Below are 17,566 nucleotides of genomic sequence, written 5' to 3' on the forward strand. Positions count from 1 at the left end.
TTTAATACTGTAACAGAAAGTTTCATTCATGTAAAGAAAATGTTACATAAATTCCAGTGAGGACAACAAACCAATGAAAGAGCTTTACCTTTCGAAGGTATACTCGCTTTCTGCCCTGAAGAAGTAAACATGGGACTTGAACTGCAGCTTGAAGACATACTCTTTATGAATGCTGTCTGCTTCCCCAGGAGTACTGACTGTGTAACCCAGCAGTGGGAGGCTGGCCAGAGGGAAGTCATCCTGAATCAAAAATAGAAAATTCATGAACTCCAAAAACCCTGGCAGGAGAATCTCAAAATGGATGTTATTACAGCTGTCGCTGAAACTGTTCTCAGTTCTCTTATTATTATCATCATTATTAACGCTGCACATTAAGAAGATACAGCCAAGCCATAATAATAAAAGTAATAATCTTAAGACAATCTCAAGATCTTAGTATGCCAAGTTGATCTGTCTGAATGCACATGCATATCACTTTTATGAGGCCTCATTTTTTAGTTTAAGTCAACTGGCTTGCCTCATTCAGGAATTACAAAATCTAGCTTATCTGTAGCACTCCTTAGTACTGCAACAACAAATTGTACAATAAGTACATTTGCTATGCTACTATTTGCATTTGCACCCAAGACTTCAAAGGGATGTACGAGAGGTTGGCTGAAGTGTGTGACAGCACCTGATGTGTTTTATAGAAGAACAGACAGAAGTTGGTGAAGACCACCCACAGCTTCTGCCAGCCATTGCTGTTCTTGAACTTCCTTAGGAGGTAGCCAGACAGCTGGTTCTGTAGACATGGAGGAGACATCAACACAGAGACTCGTCACTACACAAACTGGACCACCCTGCTGATTCAGAACTGTGTTCAACAATTAAAAAAGGAAAGTTTAAACAACGGGCCTTCAACATCTTGCACAAAAATGTGTCTTCTGAGACATCCAAAACAAAATTTTTAGGAGTTGACTGAGTAAGAAAATATGATCAGTTCACTGCAGAATGTCTTGCTTGGATTGGCAACAGCCTCCCCCATGCTCTCTCCCACAGCCTGGTGTTACTGCCAAACTGGTTCTATTTCTGGTATTGAGTGAAAAGGTAAAAATCTGATGGGTTCCTCACAGGTCAGAGAAAAGCACTTCATCAACCTACAGAGGAATCTTATGTCTGATAGACCAGGAGGTAAAGCTTGAAGGAGAAATCCAAACTGGACAGGACTGTTTTTTTTTTTTGGTTTGATCAGGTTTAGACAGTTTCTCGCATGGTTTTTAGGCCTACATTTACCTCGTCTTACTCACTTCGTCATTACCTTCAAATTTGACAAATCTGGCATGGAGGAGTCACTCATGTTGTTGGTAGAAAGGAACACAAGGAACATGAGGTCTACTCTACAAGGTTGACAGGCCATATCATTAGGAATGCTGTGTTTTATTCACACTGATGGTGGTCAAATTCTATCTGGCAAATTTTAACAGGCTACAGTCGGGTTTGGACAGTTTTACTGGGCTACAGACAGGTCTACAGAGTAATTTTTTTTTGGGCTACACTTGAGTTTAGACAGAAATTTATTAGGCTACAGTCGAGTTTAGAGAGAATTTTCTTGGACTACAGTAGAGTTTAGGCAGAACTTATTGGGCTACAGTAGAGTTTAGACAGAACTTACTGGGCTACAATAGGGTTTGGACCAAATTTTATCACACCTGAATTTTATGGGACCTATACAGTTGTGTTTGGACAGAACTTTTTAGTGCTACACTAAAAGATAAAATTCTGATAAAATTCTGCTGTGCTACAGTCATTTGTAGGCCTACAGTCAGTTTTGTTTGTACATTCCAAAACCCCAAACTGGAGGGAGACACACAGTCTTCGCTTAAAAGTAACAGGGTCTGGAGTTTTATAGGTGCGAGTACCTGGTTCATGCGCAGGTAATCAGTGAGAGAAAGGTTCTGGTTGCGGTACCAGCACACATGGGTGATGGTGTTGGGTCTTTGTCCCTGACCGAGCAGATAACGAGGGGGCAGCTCAGGAGATACAGCTGGAGAACTGAATACTGAGGACAGGCAGGCAGCATGACAGGCAGACAGAAAGACAGGCAAAGAAGGGTGGAAGGAAGGAAAGAAAGGCACAGTGAGTTACATGCAGAAGAAGAGGAGACACAGGGAATGCAGCAGGCATGGTGCAGAAAAAAGAAGTGTGTTTGTGTTAGCATTCCATTTAAAGGAGAGAACAGACAGCTTGAAAATGCATAAGCAGTCAGTCCTCCAACTCTGCAGAAATAAAAATGTTAGTGGAAAAGGAGACGGAGTTTATTCATTCCTTTGACTTCAAAAGAGATGTTAATGAGAAACTGCTGTGGAAAGATGGAGAAAGTCTGAATTGGAGAAGCTTAGGTTAACAGATATAATAAATACAAAAAGATGAGATCAGCCAGCTACTGGAAAGGAGAGGAAAAAAGAGGAAGGAAAACAGGATAATAAGGGTGGAAAAGGATGAAAGTGATGGAAGCCGAACTTGTGGGCACAGGTGAGTATCAGCCCCTCGTTCACAAGTCTCTGCTGGGACCAGTCTGAGGGGAATTGACCTGCCTGAGTTGTCTGTGTGTGTCTGTACAACATTCACAGATGAACATCTGTAGTTCAGCAGTCAAAAACAATCTCTCTGATGTACCCATGTTATATACCGATCTTTACTACAGTTGCGCAATTTATCACTTGTTATTGTTGTTCCAATATTAATACTATAGACGGCTGCAAATTTGCAAATGAGCCTCTAACACATCACTAAATGTTTTAATGTGTGCTGTGAGCTAAAGGTTGCACAGACTAGTCGATTAATAAGACCACTTTTTTGAACGACTAGGCGACTAGTAAAAATGAGCAGTCTCTATTGTGAGCACCCTGACCAATGCTCCAAATTCGCTTCTGTGAAAATGTTGAAAAAACAAGGCATTCATGTAATCCAACAAAGATTTTTTGGTCAAAAATAACGCACGCAAATCTTTATCCATATGGCATCCAGGGTTCACCAATGTGCTTCAAGCATTCTAAGTTAAACTGTAGTATGTAACAATATAATCACTAAGCCTGGCATGAATAATTTTGAGTAATCATTTGTAACATTGATGCTCATTCCCATATTTACTATTTGGATACCTAAACTACTATACATATAAGCAAAAGCCTTCAGGTAGAACTGGTACTGTTAATATATAGAATATGTTAAAAAAAAAAATGTAGCTGGTTTAGTTGAATGCATTATCAGTTCAAGCCAGCCGTCCAAGTCACCTTGCATCAGAACTTAATAAGCTGCATCAATTTCCAATGCTCAGTGCTCAAGTTGCGTTAAGAGGCTGGCATACCATTGAGGCACCTGCTTCATTGACTGCATGCCTTACAGCATGTTACAACATGCTAGTTTTTGCATGATGGCAGGTATTCGTTGCCACCTACTGGACAATATTTTGAATATTGTGCAATAACCAGAATCCTTAATATTATGGTAAATTGAACTGAATTGAAATGCAAATATTATTAATACAATTTTAAGGGTAGTTTTGATAAGGAGTTTTCAGATATTTGTACAGAAATACTGAGTTTGAGTATTCAAAACGTAAAATGCTGTTCAGGCCAACCCTAATATTCACAACATTGAATTTCTTCCAGTAACTGTTTTTGATGTGTTTGATAGGAATCCCCTTTTTTTCCACGTAAAGGAGAAAACTCTTAATAAAAGAGAACACTCTCTGCATTATTTTTGATGTATGTGGCTAAATGTAGTGTAGTTTCTAGGTACTTTGTACATTGTTCTCACATATTGGGATACCTTCTGTGCAAAATAGCTGGGTAGCCCAATCTTATCTGCAAAGGCTCAGTGAGGTTGCAGGTCACAGAAAGGATGAGCAATTGTGATACAACCTATCAATGTTTAGACTAAGACTAAAACTAATTAACCAAGTGCAATTAGGTATGCTCCTGACTGGCTGGAATGAAAAACTGTAGCCACACTAGCTCCTGACTGGATAAAACTGACTCTACTGCTCAATTACTTTTAACTCCCTGTTTCTTATGTTTGCATTCACTTACTGGTGTGCATCAATGATCATTACAAACAACGTTTGAGCAGTTCTTTGTGACTGCCAGTGTAGACCGGAAGGTTTGTATGTATGTATATGTGTTTATGAATGCTACCTCCACTGCTAGGCTGTGGTCAGACATGGAGACGCTGGTGTTACGGTGCCAGCACACATGCATGGTGGTGTTGGCCCGGTGGTGGCTCTGTTTGTCCAGAGAGCAACGGGACGAGTTTACATCATCCTCTGACTCCTGCTCCAAAGACACCTCATCAGACGACCCTGCCAGAGCATGCAGGGAGAAGAGAGAGGAGGAAAGGAGAGGAGAGGAGGGAAGGGAGAGTGATTGGGAAGGGAGGGGTTTATATCTAACTCAGGCTAGGTGGTGATGAAGCTAAGGGATTCAAAAAAAGTGATCAACACTATCAGCACGTTAACACAGGACAGGGATCCAACAGACGCTTAGATGTCCTTACTGTTGGAGCGGTCACACAGGCTGGGATCCAGAAATAGATCTGACTTCTCCTGAGACTTCTTCGACATGTCTATCGCCATGTTCAGGTCCTCGATCCACTTATTCATCTCCACCTTAGAGCTGAAGAAAGCAAAGATGAACACAAAATTGACCTATCCATACTCACAAATACAATCTTTCCTAACTCCTGTTGTGAACTTTAGTCAAGCTTGGCAAAAAATCTCATTTAACTTAATAAGAAAGTGCAGCACACAAACTTAATGTGGCATTTTTTTCATTGAGATCTAAATATTTACACCTGTGCGTGTCTCTCTGTTGCCATCATTGAGAAGCTTAACTTTTTAATGTAATCTGAGGCAACATATAGCCAGTAGCAGTGCCAGGAAGGGCATGGTTCTTCCACTTTTGTGGTAGGGGATTATAGGCTAGAAAAATAATATATTAGTATAAGTATATATAAGTATAACCATTTCTGCAGAGCTTGAGGGGAAAAAACACAGAAGGAGACACCAGCTTGCTGGTCAACCAGAACACATAAAAACCAGAGCTCATTAAAAAAAAAAAAAATCAGTTAAACTCAACTTCTTGCTTTGCACAGAGGTGCAATAATGACCAAAACAGCTATAATATGCCAGTGATTTCTGGCATTAATACAAGCCAAATTCCAAAAATGTGACAGTATGTGATATGCTAATAAAACCAGAAAGAAGTGATTAGTAAGTTATGTTTGACTTGAATTAAATTAAAAATGGTACAAAAGCAAATATTTGATGTTTTACCATAGGAACTTATCAAAAAATGAGGTGTAGCAGCTTGTGATTGGAATGCAACTCTGCAGGATCAAGGCTGGTGACCACTGCCTTAGAGTAACCTCTGCCACAGTAGCTAGTGGTTTAGTCTACAATGTTAACTTAGCTTGCTAGCAAGCAAAGTTAAAACAGCTGAAGTCAGTGAACCTCCTGTTTAGTCTATCAACCAGATGTACATCCCGAAAAAATGACAAAAAAAAGCTACACCGATCTATCCTAACAATGTAATCATTCACATGCATACAAAACAAATATCATTTGAAATTAATGACAGTAAATTGATTAAGACAAAAACCAAAGTTCTGTAATACAATTTCTCTGTAGGTTGAGTGGGATTTTTGCCAATGTTCTGTAAAGCGTGTCCAACCTTAACTATGAAAGAATGCCTTTGTGCATGGAGCATAAAGTGGACCTATTGCAATCTGAGTGCAGAAGAACATTATGGAAGGCTGCAGTGGACTGTGAGCTCACCTGGCAGCCACCACAATGGTCCTCTGGGCAGAGTAGATGGTGAAACAGTGGGGAACTGACCACTCATTCTCGCTCTCCTCCACCTGGAACACAAACACACAGACACATCATTCCAGATTGACACACTGACAACCATCTCTAAAGGACTGCATACACTTCACAGAACTTAACCTATATGTCACATCCTTCCACGAGTTATCAGCCTATTGAGCAGCCTCCTGTCTATTCCTTGCTTCTACTGAAGCATTAAAGCGCTAAGAGCGAGAGAGTGATGGGGAGAAACAGGGAAAGTGCTTGGGTGGGTGCTGGGGAGGCACTGGAGATGGCGGTGCAGTCTGTGGGAGTGAAGGATTGTGGGAGTTTGAATTTTCCCCATACTCACCGGAGCATCCAGCACAATGAGCTGCAGGCAGGAGTGGAACAGAGACATGCAGGTTAGGAGACAGAGAGGCTCAGGGCCATGCTACTGCCACACCAAACCATCACGCAATGCTGAGCTAAGCCCAGTGCCCCAAAACCTCCCCACAGTCATACCAACACACGCTGGGTGGCCGATTCTGACCCTGGATAGCCGGATTCCAGCACAGTTTGGTGATTTCCACCAGGCAGTGCAGCACGGTGCAGTATGTACTATCCATAGCAACAATGGAGAAGTTGCTTCAAGTTCTGATTCACCTTTTATGCCACATTTGGTTTTATGTTAGCCTCACAGACAGTGACTATGGCCAGCTAATGTATTTTTAGTCATCTGATTTGAGTGATAATTGCCAAAAAATTGTTGCACATCATGTTTAACTAATCAGTGGTCTGCACTATTTACAACTCCACCCACACGTTCTAGCTTGGCACACTTGGTACCCCAATGAGAAGGGTAAGTAAATTCAGCATAGGTAAGGTTCGCTTGACAATGGAAAAGAATAGAAAATGCCACACTGCACTGAACGGTGGAAAAACATGAGTGGTGAGTAGAATCAGGTAGGTTTGAGCAGGTAAATGACTAAACAATGCTGGTCAAAAGCCGTCCGTAAACAGAGCTGGACATTCCTGCTTTACAACCTCCCCATACTCCCTGTACTCCAAAACCTCCTCAAACCCTACGAAAAACCTAATGACCCTCGAAAAGAACACTTCAAAAAGGTCCATTTAGTGTTTCTGAAGCCTGCCTCTATGCTCCCCAGACCAAAACTCCTGACATCACTTTCTAAAGCTCTATACAAAATCTACATCTACTGGCTCTCATACACACTGTATAAGACGCATGTAATCTTTGGACCATAAACCTGTGTTGATTCCCTGCTCAAAGGTTCAAGGTGCTAGGGCTGGGTGATAAGATGATGTGATGATATTAGCAATAATTGACAAGTAACCTGACAATGACCCTTCAAAAAAGACAAACTGGCCATGTTGGAAAAGGTAACTGAGGGGAGACTAGATAGGTCTAATTCTGGTAGAGTAAATTTTCCATTGCACATAACAATGGCACCATATTTCTTAATTAGTAAGTTCATATGCCTCAAAAAAGAAAAAGATTTCCTCCAGCAGACTCCACGTTCAGTTCGATGCAATTCAGTTTTATGTGAATGGTCATGAATCATCATGTACAGCCTCCAAATGCTCTTTGTTTTAATGCAAAGGAAACTACAAATGCTGGCTGAAGACGCCGAAAATGAAGTGAAGCTGCAAAGCTCCATGTTTCACTCAGAGCTCTCCCTCCATGTTGGAGTAAATCCTCTCAGAGCTGGGATGGCGTGCTCTGTTTAGACAGACTCATTCATCTTGGAGGCTTTTCAGACTAGCAAGCTGACATGACGGATGAGCCTCACTGATGAGGGACGTACAGTGCAGTTTGTATCGAGCCAAACCCAGCTCAACTCTCGCAGTTCACAGCAGGCCAGAGCAGGAAAACATCAAGAAGCCACAAAATGACAAAATGACCCCTCAATAACCACAGCTGGGCTACAGGCCGCTGCACTCGGAGCAGATAAAGACCAAGGAATGAGCAGGAAAAGTATGTTATTCTGGGGATGGAACTAAGCTGTATACTCACGATCATGCCATGGAGGGGAAGCTGGCCATGAACTTTGAACTGGTTGGTGGCCGTGACGCCTTTGCTTGTGTACAGGAGCATATCTGAAAACTGGGACAGGAGGTTATGGTCAAAAATAAAGAACAAAAAAATAAGATAAACATTGTGAAAGAGCTACTGGTGTACAACTGACCAGGAAGAACATCCGCTGCTGCAGGCCTTTCTTGGTGAGCTTGTAGAGACACCCTTCCCTGATGAACTCCTAGTACATAAAGAGGAAATACAAAACAAAAAGCTTCTTAGCACTTAGGACTGATCTTTTCAGCTTTCAAAGTAGGCATGCACTTAATCAAGGGTTACAATGATTAATAGACAAAGCTGACAACATTAATTCAGAAAAAAATGCAGGAAAATGTGGGAGAGGAACTATAGATGACAATTCAGCCAGTTAAGTAAATGACAGGTAATGTGTCACTCAGTTGCAAAAAAAATCGTTAGCTGTAGCCTCGCTTTCTCTGCCAATTTCAGATATGAAGTAAAGGTCTCAGCTCACCCTGCCAGGAGCAGTGAGGTTCTCGATGCCAATCAGATCCCGCTGGAGTTCGGTCAGCTTCTGGAAGTTCTCCAGCCGTATGAGGCTGCTCTGCAGCTGAGCAGTTATCTCCGCAACCTCCTTCAGAGCCTCTACAGGGGGGAAAAACACACACACACACACACACACACGAACAAAAGCACATACACACAAACATTAGACACAAGTGTGGTTGCCATTCGTTTCATAAATTTTAAGCAACTTTCTGACAAGTCCTGAAAACTACTGTTATGTGCAAATTCCTGAAGATGACATCCCGCGCTTGTACCGTACAGCACGAGTCAAGAATCACAGTGGAGGGATTCTAACCTTTTTTTTGGTCAAATTTAACCATTTCACACTAAACCCCTGGGAATACCAACACAGGAAACAGTTCTCATAGGACATAGTGCCAAACCGTTTTACAAATTTTACGAATGTCAAGAGCAACATTTGAGCAGTTAAGTGCAATATTCAGACTTTTTTTAGGCCACTCAATTATTAATTTCGAAGTATAATAAACTATTATAAAACCTCCACTTCTACTTACAAATACAAGTAGATTTGGTATTGACTGAACATTTAGAACCCACACTTACAATAGAATTTCTCCACTTGTTCTAATGAGTGGGAAACAATGAACATAAAATTGTCGCATGCTTTTGTCAGTGCCAGTCGTACATTATTTAAGGATTAACACATGGCCTATAGTGTTAGTGTCACCTTTGCAGTCATGGTGGTCTCTGTGGTCGGGAGCGTAATGTTTACACAGGCGTTCCAGGATCAGCTTGTAGTGCATGAGTCTCTGGATGGGTTTGAGCAGGAAAGTGTTGAGGGGCAGGTAGCAAACCTTCTGCAGCTCAAACTCCTTATACACCGTCTCCAGCTTCTTCACGCATTTTGTGGCCTTCTCCAGCTCCGTCAGCACCTCATCATGCTTCTGCAGGTAGCTGGTGAACTCCTGAAGAGAAAAAGAGCAACGCTTATGAGACACTACACTCATGTAGTTCACTTAGAAACCACTTCTAAGAATTTTTACAGCATAATGTGGACCATGTGGATATTATAACACAGTCTTTTGCCAGCTACCCTAAAAATATATAAAACTGTTTTGGTAGCACTTGTAACTACTGGAGCCTGGCTTTATCTTAACTTTAATTACTGTTTAAAAGAATCCACACAGCTGAATATTTATTTATATTAAGAACTGGCTCATTTCAAATCTATCAAGAATATGGCATTGCATATGCATATAAATGCACATTTATTTCCATACCTTTAGGGCACACATGTTCCTTAGCATAACGTCTCCAATTCTCTGGTAATCTCCCTTCACATGAGCATTAGAGCGCCCCTCCCTGGTGAAAAAAGAAAGCGATTAGAGACTGAGGTAATCATACTCTTATTTCCTATTTTAATCAATAACGTTGCAGGTGAACGTAAAAAATGCATCAATCTATCAAGATTTATAAAAATGGTCTATATTTCATTATTGTGTAATTCGTTGCTTGACATCTGTGGTTTTACGTACCAAAAACAATCATAGTTTATTTTTACATGACCCTTTTCCAGCCTTTCTTTATACCTTAGAATTAAACAGGCTGTTTTTGTTACTGTGTCTGGGAAGAAATACTCCTTATAACTTCAGCATTAATGGGCAGGGCTAAACTGCTGTAGACTGAATAGGCAATATTTAAATGTTTTTTCATGACATAAAAACAGTGAAATCAAAACAGGCTGTTTTTGCAGCTCTATAGGGACTGCATGGACTGGGAAGTAAACAGTAGGCTTTGAAACTACAACAATATTTACATATCACATCAAGCTTTATTTAAAAAAAAATTGGCACCAAAATAGTAAAATCAAATGTAACTGTGGTGAAATTTCAGATTTTATTAGGCACTGATTAATCTCCTAAAGAATAAGAATTTAACTGGACTACTGTGAGTTTAGAGATTTACACCTCTAATATCTGTGTAAAGTAGTGCTATTATAGTTGCGTTGAAATACAAGAGATGGACAAGTGTACCAGAAAGCCAGCCTCTGGTCAATCTCTTTGAGGAAGCCTCTGTGAAACTCATAGATAGGGTCAATGTTGGAGAAGAGCAGGGTCATCAGGCCCTCGGGCATGGCGTTCTCTTTAATAACTGCACTCCGGAACCACTGAGGAGAAACAGATACACAGAAACACACAATAGCACGTCAGCATGACATGAAACACACCTATCTCAGACAAAGACATCACTGTCTCTCATGCAAAGACGAGGCTACAAACAGTGCTGATACACATGAAACACATGATCACTCTTTTGCTTGTGTAAATTTGAATTTTTTTGCTGAACTGTCCCTTTACGTAGATTACTAGAGCTGTGTACTCACCACTGTTATGACCTCCAGGTCTTTCAGGTAGGTTCTCTCAGTCATCAGAATCTCTTTGGCAATGAAGTAGGCCTTATCGGTGGGATACCTCTGAGATAAACACACATACACACAGCTCTCAGTACAACCGCTGCCACAAAAATGACTCAGAAATCATGGTTTAAATCACAAGACATTTTTGAGGTCATCACTAATCTAACACATTTTGTGTCAGGCCACAAGAATGCAGCAAATTTCTGACACAAATTGTGCAATTAGAAAATCTGAACACACTGCCTGTGTTAAATAAGATTACAGGTGTAAAGATTCACATATTTTCAATTTCAGTCTGATTTTTGAACCTGAAGTAAATATATGTTTTAAAAATGTTTGACACAGACTGTTTTAGCTCAGATAAATAAAAGATCTCAAACAACTTTTTCAATGCCTGACGTGCCTGCCCAAAATAGTTATTATTTTTTACTATTATTATTATTATTATTATTATTATTAAAGATGGAAGTGAGAGACCATCAGCAGAGACCAACGGGCGTAGTGGCAATACATGCACACCCTCACTGCCCCTTGGTCTCTGCTGAGGGTCTCTCACTTCCCATCTTTCGTGGAAATCTCTAACAATGATCAAAGCTAGGATGTGGATGCATCCTATGAGAGTAAAATAGGCAGGAAGAGGCAGGGCAGTGTTAGACTATGCATACCCACTAAATTTCAATACACTGCTTATTTTCTGATACTGTATTGAAATCATTACACCCTTCAACATTCCACACTGTCGTCTAAAGAGTAACACGAAATGTGTTGTCCTTAACTGGACACACAGATGTGTTAACAAGCTTACTAACAAAAATAAACAAACATTCTTGCACACACAACTGAAATTACTCACAACTACAACTGATTACTCAAGTAGCATTCCTATTTCAAAATCACTCAACACAGTACACAGAAATCATATACTGAGGTTGGAGGTAGAGCGTTAAAGTCAGCAGTGCACACCAAGGTTAGGAGCCAAGGCCATATCCATTCAAATATATCAAATTAATCCAAAAATAAAAGCCAGAAGAGCACTGAACCCAAAATATACACTGACCATCAAACATTTGGGGACACCTTCTTTTTCTCTGAGTATGATTAGTTTTCACTGTTACTTTTTTTAATCAAGTGAGAAAAATACCCGCAAACTTTAGGTTTCTTCCTTAGTCTGAAGAGAAGGTTTCAGCAGACGGAATGTAACAACACACTGACAATCGGCAGTAAAAAAGCTCAAGATAAAGTCTGTAAAGCCATTATTTTGCTGTAAGACAAATGTAGTCGGTGATGTACCTGTTAGAATTTTTCCTAAGGTACTAGTACGTCACAAACACAGATAACACAATATACAACCCTTTTTTCAAAAAAGGTTGGGATGCTGGGCAAAATGTAAATAAAAACAGAATGTCAAGATGTTCAAATCATTTAAACCCTGTATTTAATTGAAAATAGTACAAAGACAACATGTCACTTGTTGAAACTGAGAAATTTTATTGTTTTTTGAAAAACTTATGCCCATTTGATGCCAGTAACGTTTCAAAAAAGTTGGGACAGGAGCAACAAAAGACTGGTACAGCTAAAAAAAAAAGCACTTGGTGGAACATCTCACAACTAATTAGGTTAATCTGCAACAGGTTAGTAACATGACTGGGTATAAAAAGAGCGTCCCAGAAAGGCTGAGTCTTTCAGAAATAAAGATGGAGAGGGTGGTTCACCACTCAGTGAAAGACTGTGCTGCAAACAGTGCAATAATTCGATAGCGTGCAAGAGCTTGTGGATTTCATCATGTACATAATATCATTAAAAGATTTAGAGAATCCAAAGAAAACTCTGTATGCAAGGAATAAGGATAAAAAAACAGTGATCTTTCAGTCCATCAAGCGACACAGCACTAAAAACCGTATTCTGTAGCAAATCACGACTCAGGAACACTTCAGAAAAACCACTGTCTGTGAACACAGTTCATTGCTGCATCCACAAAGGCAAGATAAAACTCTACCATGCAAAGAAGAAACCACATATAAACAGGATCCAAAAATGCTGCCACTTTTTCTGGGCCGAGATCAGTTGAGACAGACTGAGGTGTCCTGTGGTCCGACATTTCAAATCAAAATCAAAATCTGAAATTCTTTTTGGAAATCATGGATGCCGCAGCCTCTGGGCTAAAGAGGAGAGGGACCACTCGGCTTGTTATGAGCGCACAGTTCAAAAGCCAGCATTTGTGATGGTACAGGGGGTGCATATGCTGCCATTCAGATGACATCTTATTCAGGGAAGACCCTGTTTATTTTCAGCAAGACAATGCCAAAACATTCTGCATGTGTTACAAAAGCATGCCTCTGCAGTAAAAGAGACTGGCTGCTAAACTGTCCTGCCTGTCACCCACTGAAAACATTTGGTGCATTACAAAAAGAAAAACAGAGACCACAAAAGAGACCACAGACTATCAAGCAGCTGAAATTCTATATTAAGCAAGAATTGAAAAACAATTCACTATGAAAACTACAGCAATTGGTCTCCTCAGTTCCCAAACAATGACAGAGTGTTGTTAAAAGAAAGGGTGAAACAACACAATGGTAAACATGCTCCTGTCCCAACTTCCTTGAAACGTACTGCTGTCATCACATTCAAAATGGGCATGTATTTGTTTAACAAACAGTAACATTTCTCAGTTCAACACTTAATATGTTGTCTTTGTACTATCTTCATTTGCAAATCATTGCATTCTGTTTTTTTATTTACACCTTGCACAGTTTCCCAACTTATTTAGAAGCAAGGTTCTAAATACAGTGTCAAAGACTCTAACAGGAGCCCTATACCTGAATACCTACCCTTACCTGGGATTACATGTTTATTTTATACTTCATGCAATATAATCAGTATACTCTATACTATATACAGTATTCAGCACACTGAATACTTCGTTTGCTTCAGTTTTCTGAGTGTACTGTTCGATACCTGTGTGTACAATACAACATGTTGTAATGTTACACTCCTAGTGTTGACATAACAGCAAAGGCCATTAAATGTATGGGCTTTTCATTATACTTATTGGGTCACAATATTCACATATGTGATATTGCTTTCCTCAAAATAAACCTGATTAGTCTTTAATATGTTACACTGTTGCAGGCAGACATCAAAAACAAGTTCATTTGTATTAAAAAACTTTTTGGAAAGGTAGGTGTCCCCAAACTTGGACAGTATATATAGAAAGCATTAGTACAACCAATCCCTGAGACCCACTACATAGGGAAGAAAAACTTCAGCGCTCCTAAACCCTGATGTTTGTTTGGTCAAACACAGTGCCCTGTGTGCTGATTGGTTAAGTGCATTAGCCCATGCTCAGGCTAGTTTTCCCTGGGCTCTTATGTGGGGCCTGGCAAGGTGGCATGTGGGCAGTGTACCTTCCTCCTGACCTCCTCCTCCACCTCTAGCCTGGCAGTGCCCACCTCATTCAGGCTGGGGCTCTGCAGGGGTGAGGGCGCCTGGCCAGGCAGGCTTAGGGTGGACATCTGGAAGGAGGGTGAGAGACACAGGGCACTCTTGGAGCCAAAGGTAGACAGCTGGGGGCTGTCTATCGCAGGACCTGCGAGAGAAGAGAGATGAGTTAATGCACAGGGGCTTTGGCACGAATACAAAGCAGGGGAGGGAGAGATTAAAGACATTTACACAGTTTTGCCCTTACCTCAATGCAGTTGATTGCCAAGACATGTTTGCTTTGTTAGTTTTGCACTGGAACTATGAAGCCAGGGTGACTAACGAGTTAATTAAAAAATTATATACCACCAATATGGACAACATTTAGAATTCAAGACGGCTATGGGATACTCATTTTTCTTCTTTTTTTTTATATAGATTTATAGATAGATTATAGATAGAAAACCACTAAGTCTATTTAATAACCTCATGATGATTTATGAAACTTTCAGCATGTACTTTGCTCAATGCCAAATCCTTCCCTCACTTGTTAGTTACATTAGGCCTGTAGCTCCAGTGCAAAAACTAAAGAAGCAAACTTTAGACACCAATCATCCAGTATTGGCTGACTGACTATATTTTGGGTAAGAGGGATTTTTTCCTTTAAAGTCAACCTGAAAACAATCTTGTTAGCTCATGCCCCTGCTCACTTTCAGCACACATTTCATATATGTACTCGTAGTAAAAAGGGTTCTATATAGAAGAAAAAAAAGTACCAAAATTTTTTTGACAATTGTGAAACCCTTTTTGCTGCTATACAGAACCATTTTTAAAACCCATATACAACCATTTATAACATGTTCTCCATCACAGGGTTCCATTGCCTTTACCAAAAAAACCACAATGAATTTTTTTTTTTTTTTTAAAGAAATACTGTTTATACAAGGGGGCGGTGTTATTAACTAATAATATCATGTTTTACCTCCCTCTAATTTCACTGAGAAAAAATGCTCAGCAAGCTCGGAGACCCTTCCCAACACACTCACAAATATGTCACAATACAGAAGAGAAACACGCTATGATTTCTGATGCATGGTGACCTTAAAAAGTACAGGAATCACAGTAAGCTCTCCACAAAGCTTCTTTTTTTTGGTCTAACCGGTTGGAAAAGCCTTGTAGTGAACAAAGCAGTCTGTGCATTCACAGTGTGAAAGTCCTAAATGAGAGAACAGGTAAAACTCGCTCCTGGTCTGGGCCGGATTGCAGGAGCAGCTTACAGAGAGGGAGAATATGTGATGTCACTTGTGCGAAAAGGCAGCAAAAACAAACTTTCTACCCAGTTCAAAACTACTAGGTAGAGTTGCACTGATACTGCATCGGTATCAGCCCAGATATTAGCCTGCAAATACAGAATTGATATTTGCAATAAAGAATACAGACACCATGAGGCAATTTCTGATGCATACAGTGCTGCAAAGTGACACGTGCATGCACATCAGTAGAAGGGACATAACTAAAGCATGCAACATGTTGACAGTGTGGGATTATTTTAAACTTATTTATATAATTTTATTATATAAATAAGTGTATATATAAATAAGTTTAAACATTTATTATAATTATTATTTAAGCAGTAGTAAAAATGCTCACTGTAAAATCTGTGACACCAGTATTTCGAGGGGAGGTGTGACTATGTTCTGAATACACTATAATTTCATGTTGTGGCACACGGTAGCTGTTAATTTTTCTCTGTATCTTACATGCTGTTTCTGCCAACACAGTTTAAACCCAGAGGAAGCGCCATATAGTGCAAGAGAAAAACATGGGGAAAGTGTATTTTGTACATGGTATTGGTCACTCATGACAAATGTCTTAAATAACAAAACAGAACTTCTGTGTGCTCACATTTCACATGCCAGTGTTTCGATGAAAGGCAGCTAGTTCAAACACATTAGAAATACTATGATATGCTGCATATACAACATTTTCATTTTCTACTAGAAAGTTGTTCCTCACTGCAGACACTTAAAAAGCTCTGGTACCTTCTGAAAACTTTACCTCAGGTTGTGGATAATGTCCTATGATAGAAGAGTAAACAGAGCTCTGATTTCCAGTAATAGCTCTAATAAGACATTACGATATTTTTTTACCTTAAATTTTTCTGTATTTTTTGTTTTTTTTTAGGTTAGATTTTCTAAAGATTTGTGGGATTCCCGGTTTTATATTTAACACAGAACGCTGCTATTAACAAAATGAAATATTCAAAAAGTCGAACAATATAAACATCAGGATTTGTAGCCATCTATCAAGTAGTTAGGTTGGAAAAAGTGGTACTGGTGCATCCCTAATACTAGGTAAAGTAAAAGCCAAAACAGGTATAAACTGTACCTGTGTTCTTAATCATCATTTTTACATCATATATCTTAAAACAAACTCTATGGCTGTTATTCAGTTGATCTTAAGACTTATTATTCAGTGACTTACTAAGTTACACGAGTGAGCAATTGAAGTGTAGACCCACATCCAGACCCTTAGAATTTAAGGAGTTAATGTGTACAGCTGAAGGGCTTCAAACGTTTGAACTGCTAAACATTCGGACAGAGAGCAGCTAAGGGAGTGCTTTCGCCACTCAGCACTTTTCACGCTCCTTTGCGCCCGGCTCACAGTGGACAGGATAAAACGATAGTTCCCACAGCCAGAACAGCGGAGACTCTCCACATCTTCTCTGTTTAAAAACAAACTCTTCAGACCGGGGAAAAATAAAAAAAAATATCACGCTCAGGATCTGTTAAGACTTATTAGATATAGAGCACAAGACAGCAGGGACTAGGAAGATCTAATTTAGTCTTCACAAAGAGACAGTTTATGGAAAAGGAAGAACAGGACAGCTGGAAAGAAAAGCACAGAATGGGAGGAAAGGAAAAGGTGGCTCTGTGACCCGGAAGGAATTCCTGGAGAAGAGGCTTATCGGAATGCGGTCAGGCTGGGCGAGCGGCAGTGGTTTACAGTTTAACTGCAGTGTCCCACTGGGGTATGACACAGGAGAAGGGGGAAGGGGGATAGGCTGCATTAGAGCCACTTGGCTGACAGCCTGCACAAACACAGAAGCAGAACTGTGCACAGGAACAAGGCTGTGGAATCCAGCATCGGAGGTGCATCCCTCTCTCTCTCTCTCTTGCCAACTGTAACTCAGGCCTGTGTCTCCCGCTCCATGAAACAGAGGAAATGGCCCATTTACTGTAGTCTCATTCAACAGAGTGTCCGAAAGCTGAAGAGCTGGTAAATTCCCGGAATGTACCAGTAGCGCACATTTGTTCATAAATGGCCG

At 40.2% G+C, this 17,566-nt stretch overlaps 1 protein-coding gene across 7 annotated transcripts in view; it reads right to left on the reverse strand.

Moving 5' to 3' along the window:
• farp2 (FERM, RhoGEF and pleckstrin domain protein 2) overlaps positions 1 to 17,566 on the reverse strand; it is a 69,773-nt gene that overhangs the window by 2,612 nt on the left and 49,595 nt on the right. For 5 of the 7 annotated variants that reach the window (XM_036570410.1, XM_036570412.1, XM_036570414.1 and 2 more), the window contains 13 exons: positions 14,226 to 14,407; positions 10,789 to 10,878; positions 10,439 to 10,572; positions 9,686 to 9,767; positions 9,133 to 9,370; positions 8,392 to 8,522; positions 8,032 to 8,100; positions 7,860 to 7,949; positions 5,813 to 5,895; positions 4,534 to 4,652; positions 4,176 to 4,339; positions 674 to 781; positions 89 to 240 (listed from right to left, as the gene is read on the reverse strand). In XM_036570410.1, the coding sequence (XP_036426303.1) occupies positions 89 to 240; positions 674 to 781; positions 4,176 to 4,339; positions 4,534 to 4,652; positions 5,813 to 5,895; positions 7,860 to 7,949; positions 8,032 to 8,100; positions 8,392 to 8,522; positions 9,133 to 9,370; positions 9,686 to 9,767; positions 10,439 to 10,572; positions 10,789 to 10,878; positions 14,226 to 14,407 (1,642 nt within the window). Of the gene's footprint in view, positions 1 to 88; positions 241 to 673; positions 782 to 1,898; positions 2,039 to 4,175; positions 4,340 to 4,533; positions 4,653 to 5,812; positions 5,896 to 7,859; positions 7,950 to 8,031; positions 8,101 to 8,391; positions 8,523 to 9,132; positions 9,371 to 9,685; positions 9,768 to 10,438; positions 10,573 to 10,788; positions 10,879 to 14,225; positions 14,408 to 17,566 lie in introns of all 7 variants that reach the window. The other 2 variants (XM_036570418.1, XM_036570415.1) reach the window with 2 other exon arrangements.

Source organism: Colossoma macropomum, unplaced genomic scaffold (assembly GCF_904425465.1).
Source record: "Colossoma macropomum unplaced genomic scaffold, Colossoma_macropomum, whole genome shotgun sequence".
In the NCBI taxonomy this organism is placed as follows: Eukaryota; Metazoa; Chordata; class Actinopteri; order Characiformes; family Serrasalmidae; genus Colossoma; species Colossoma macropomum.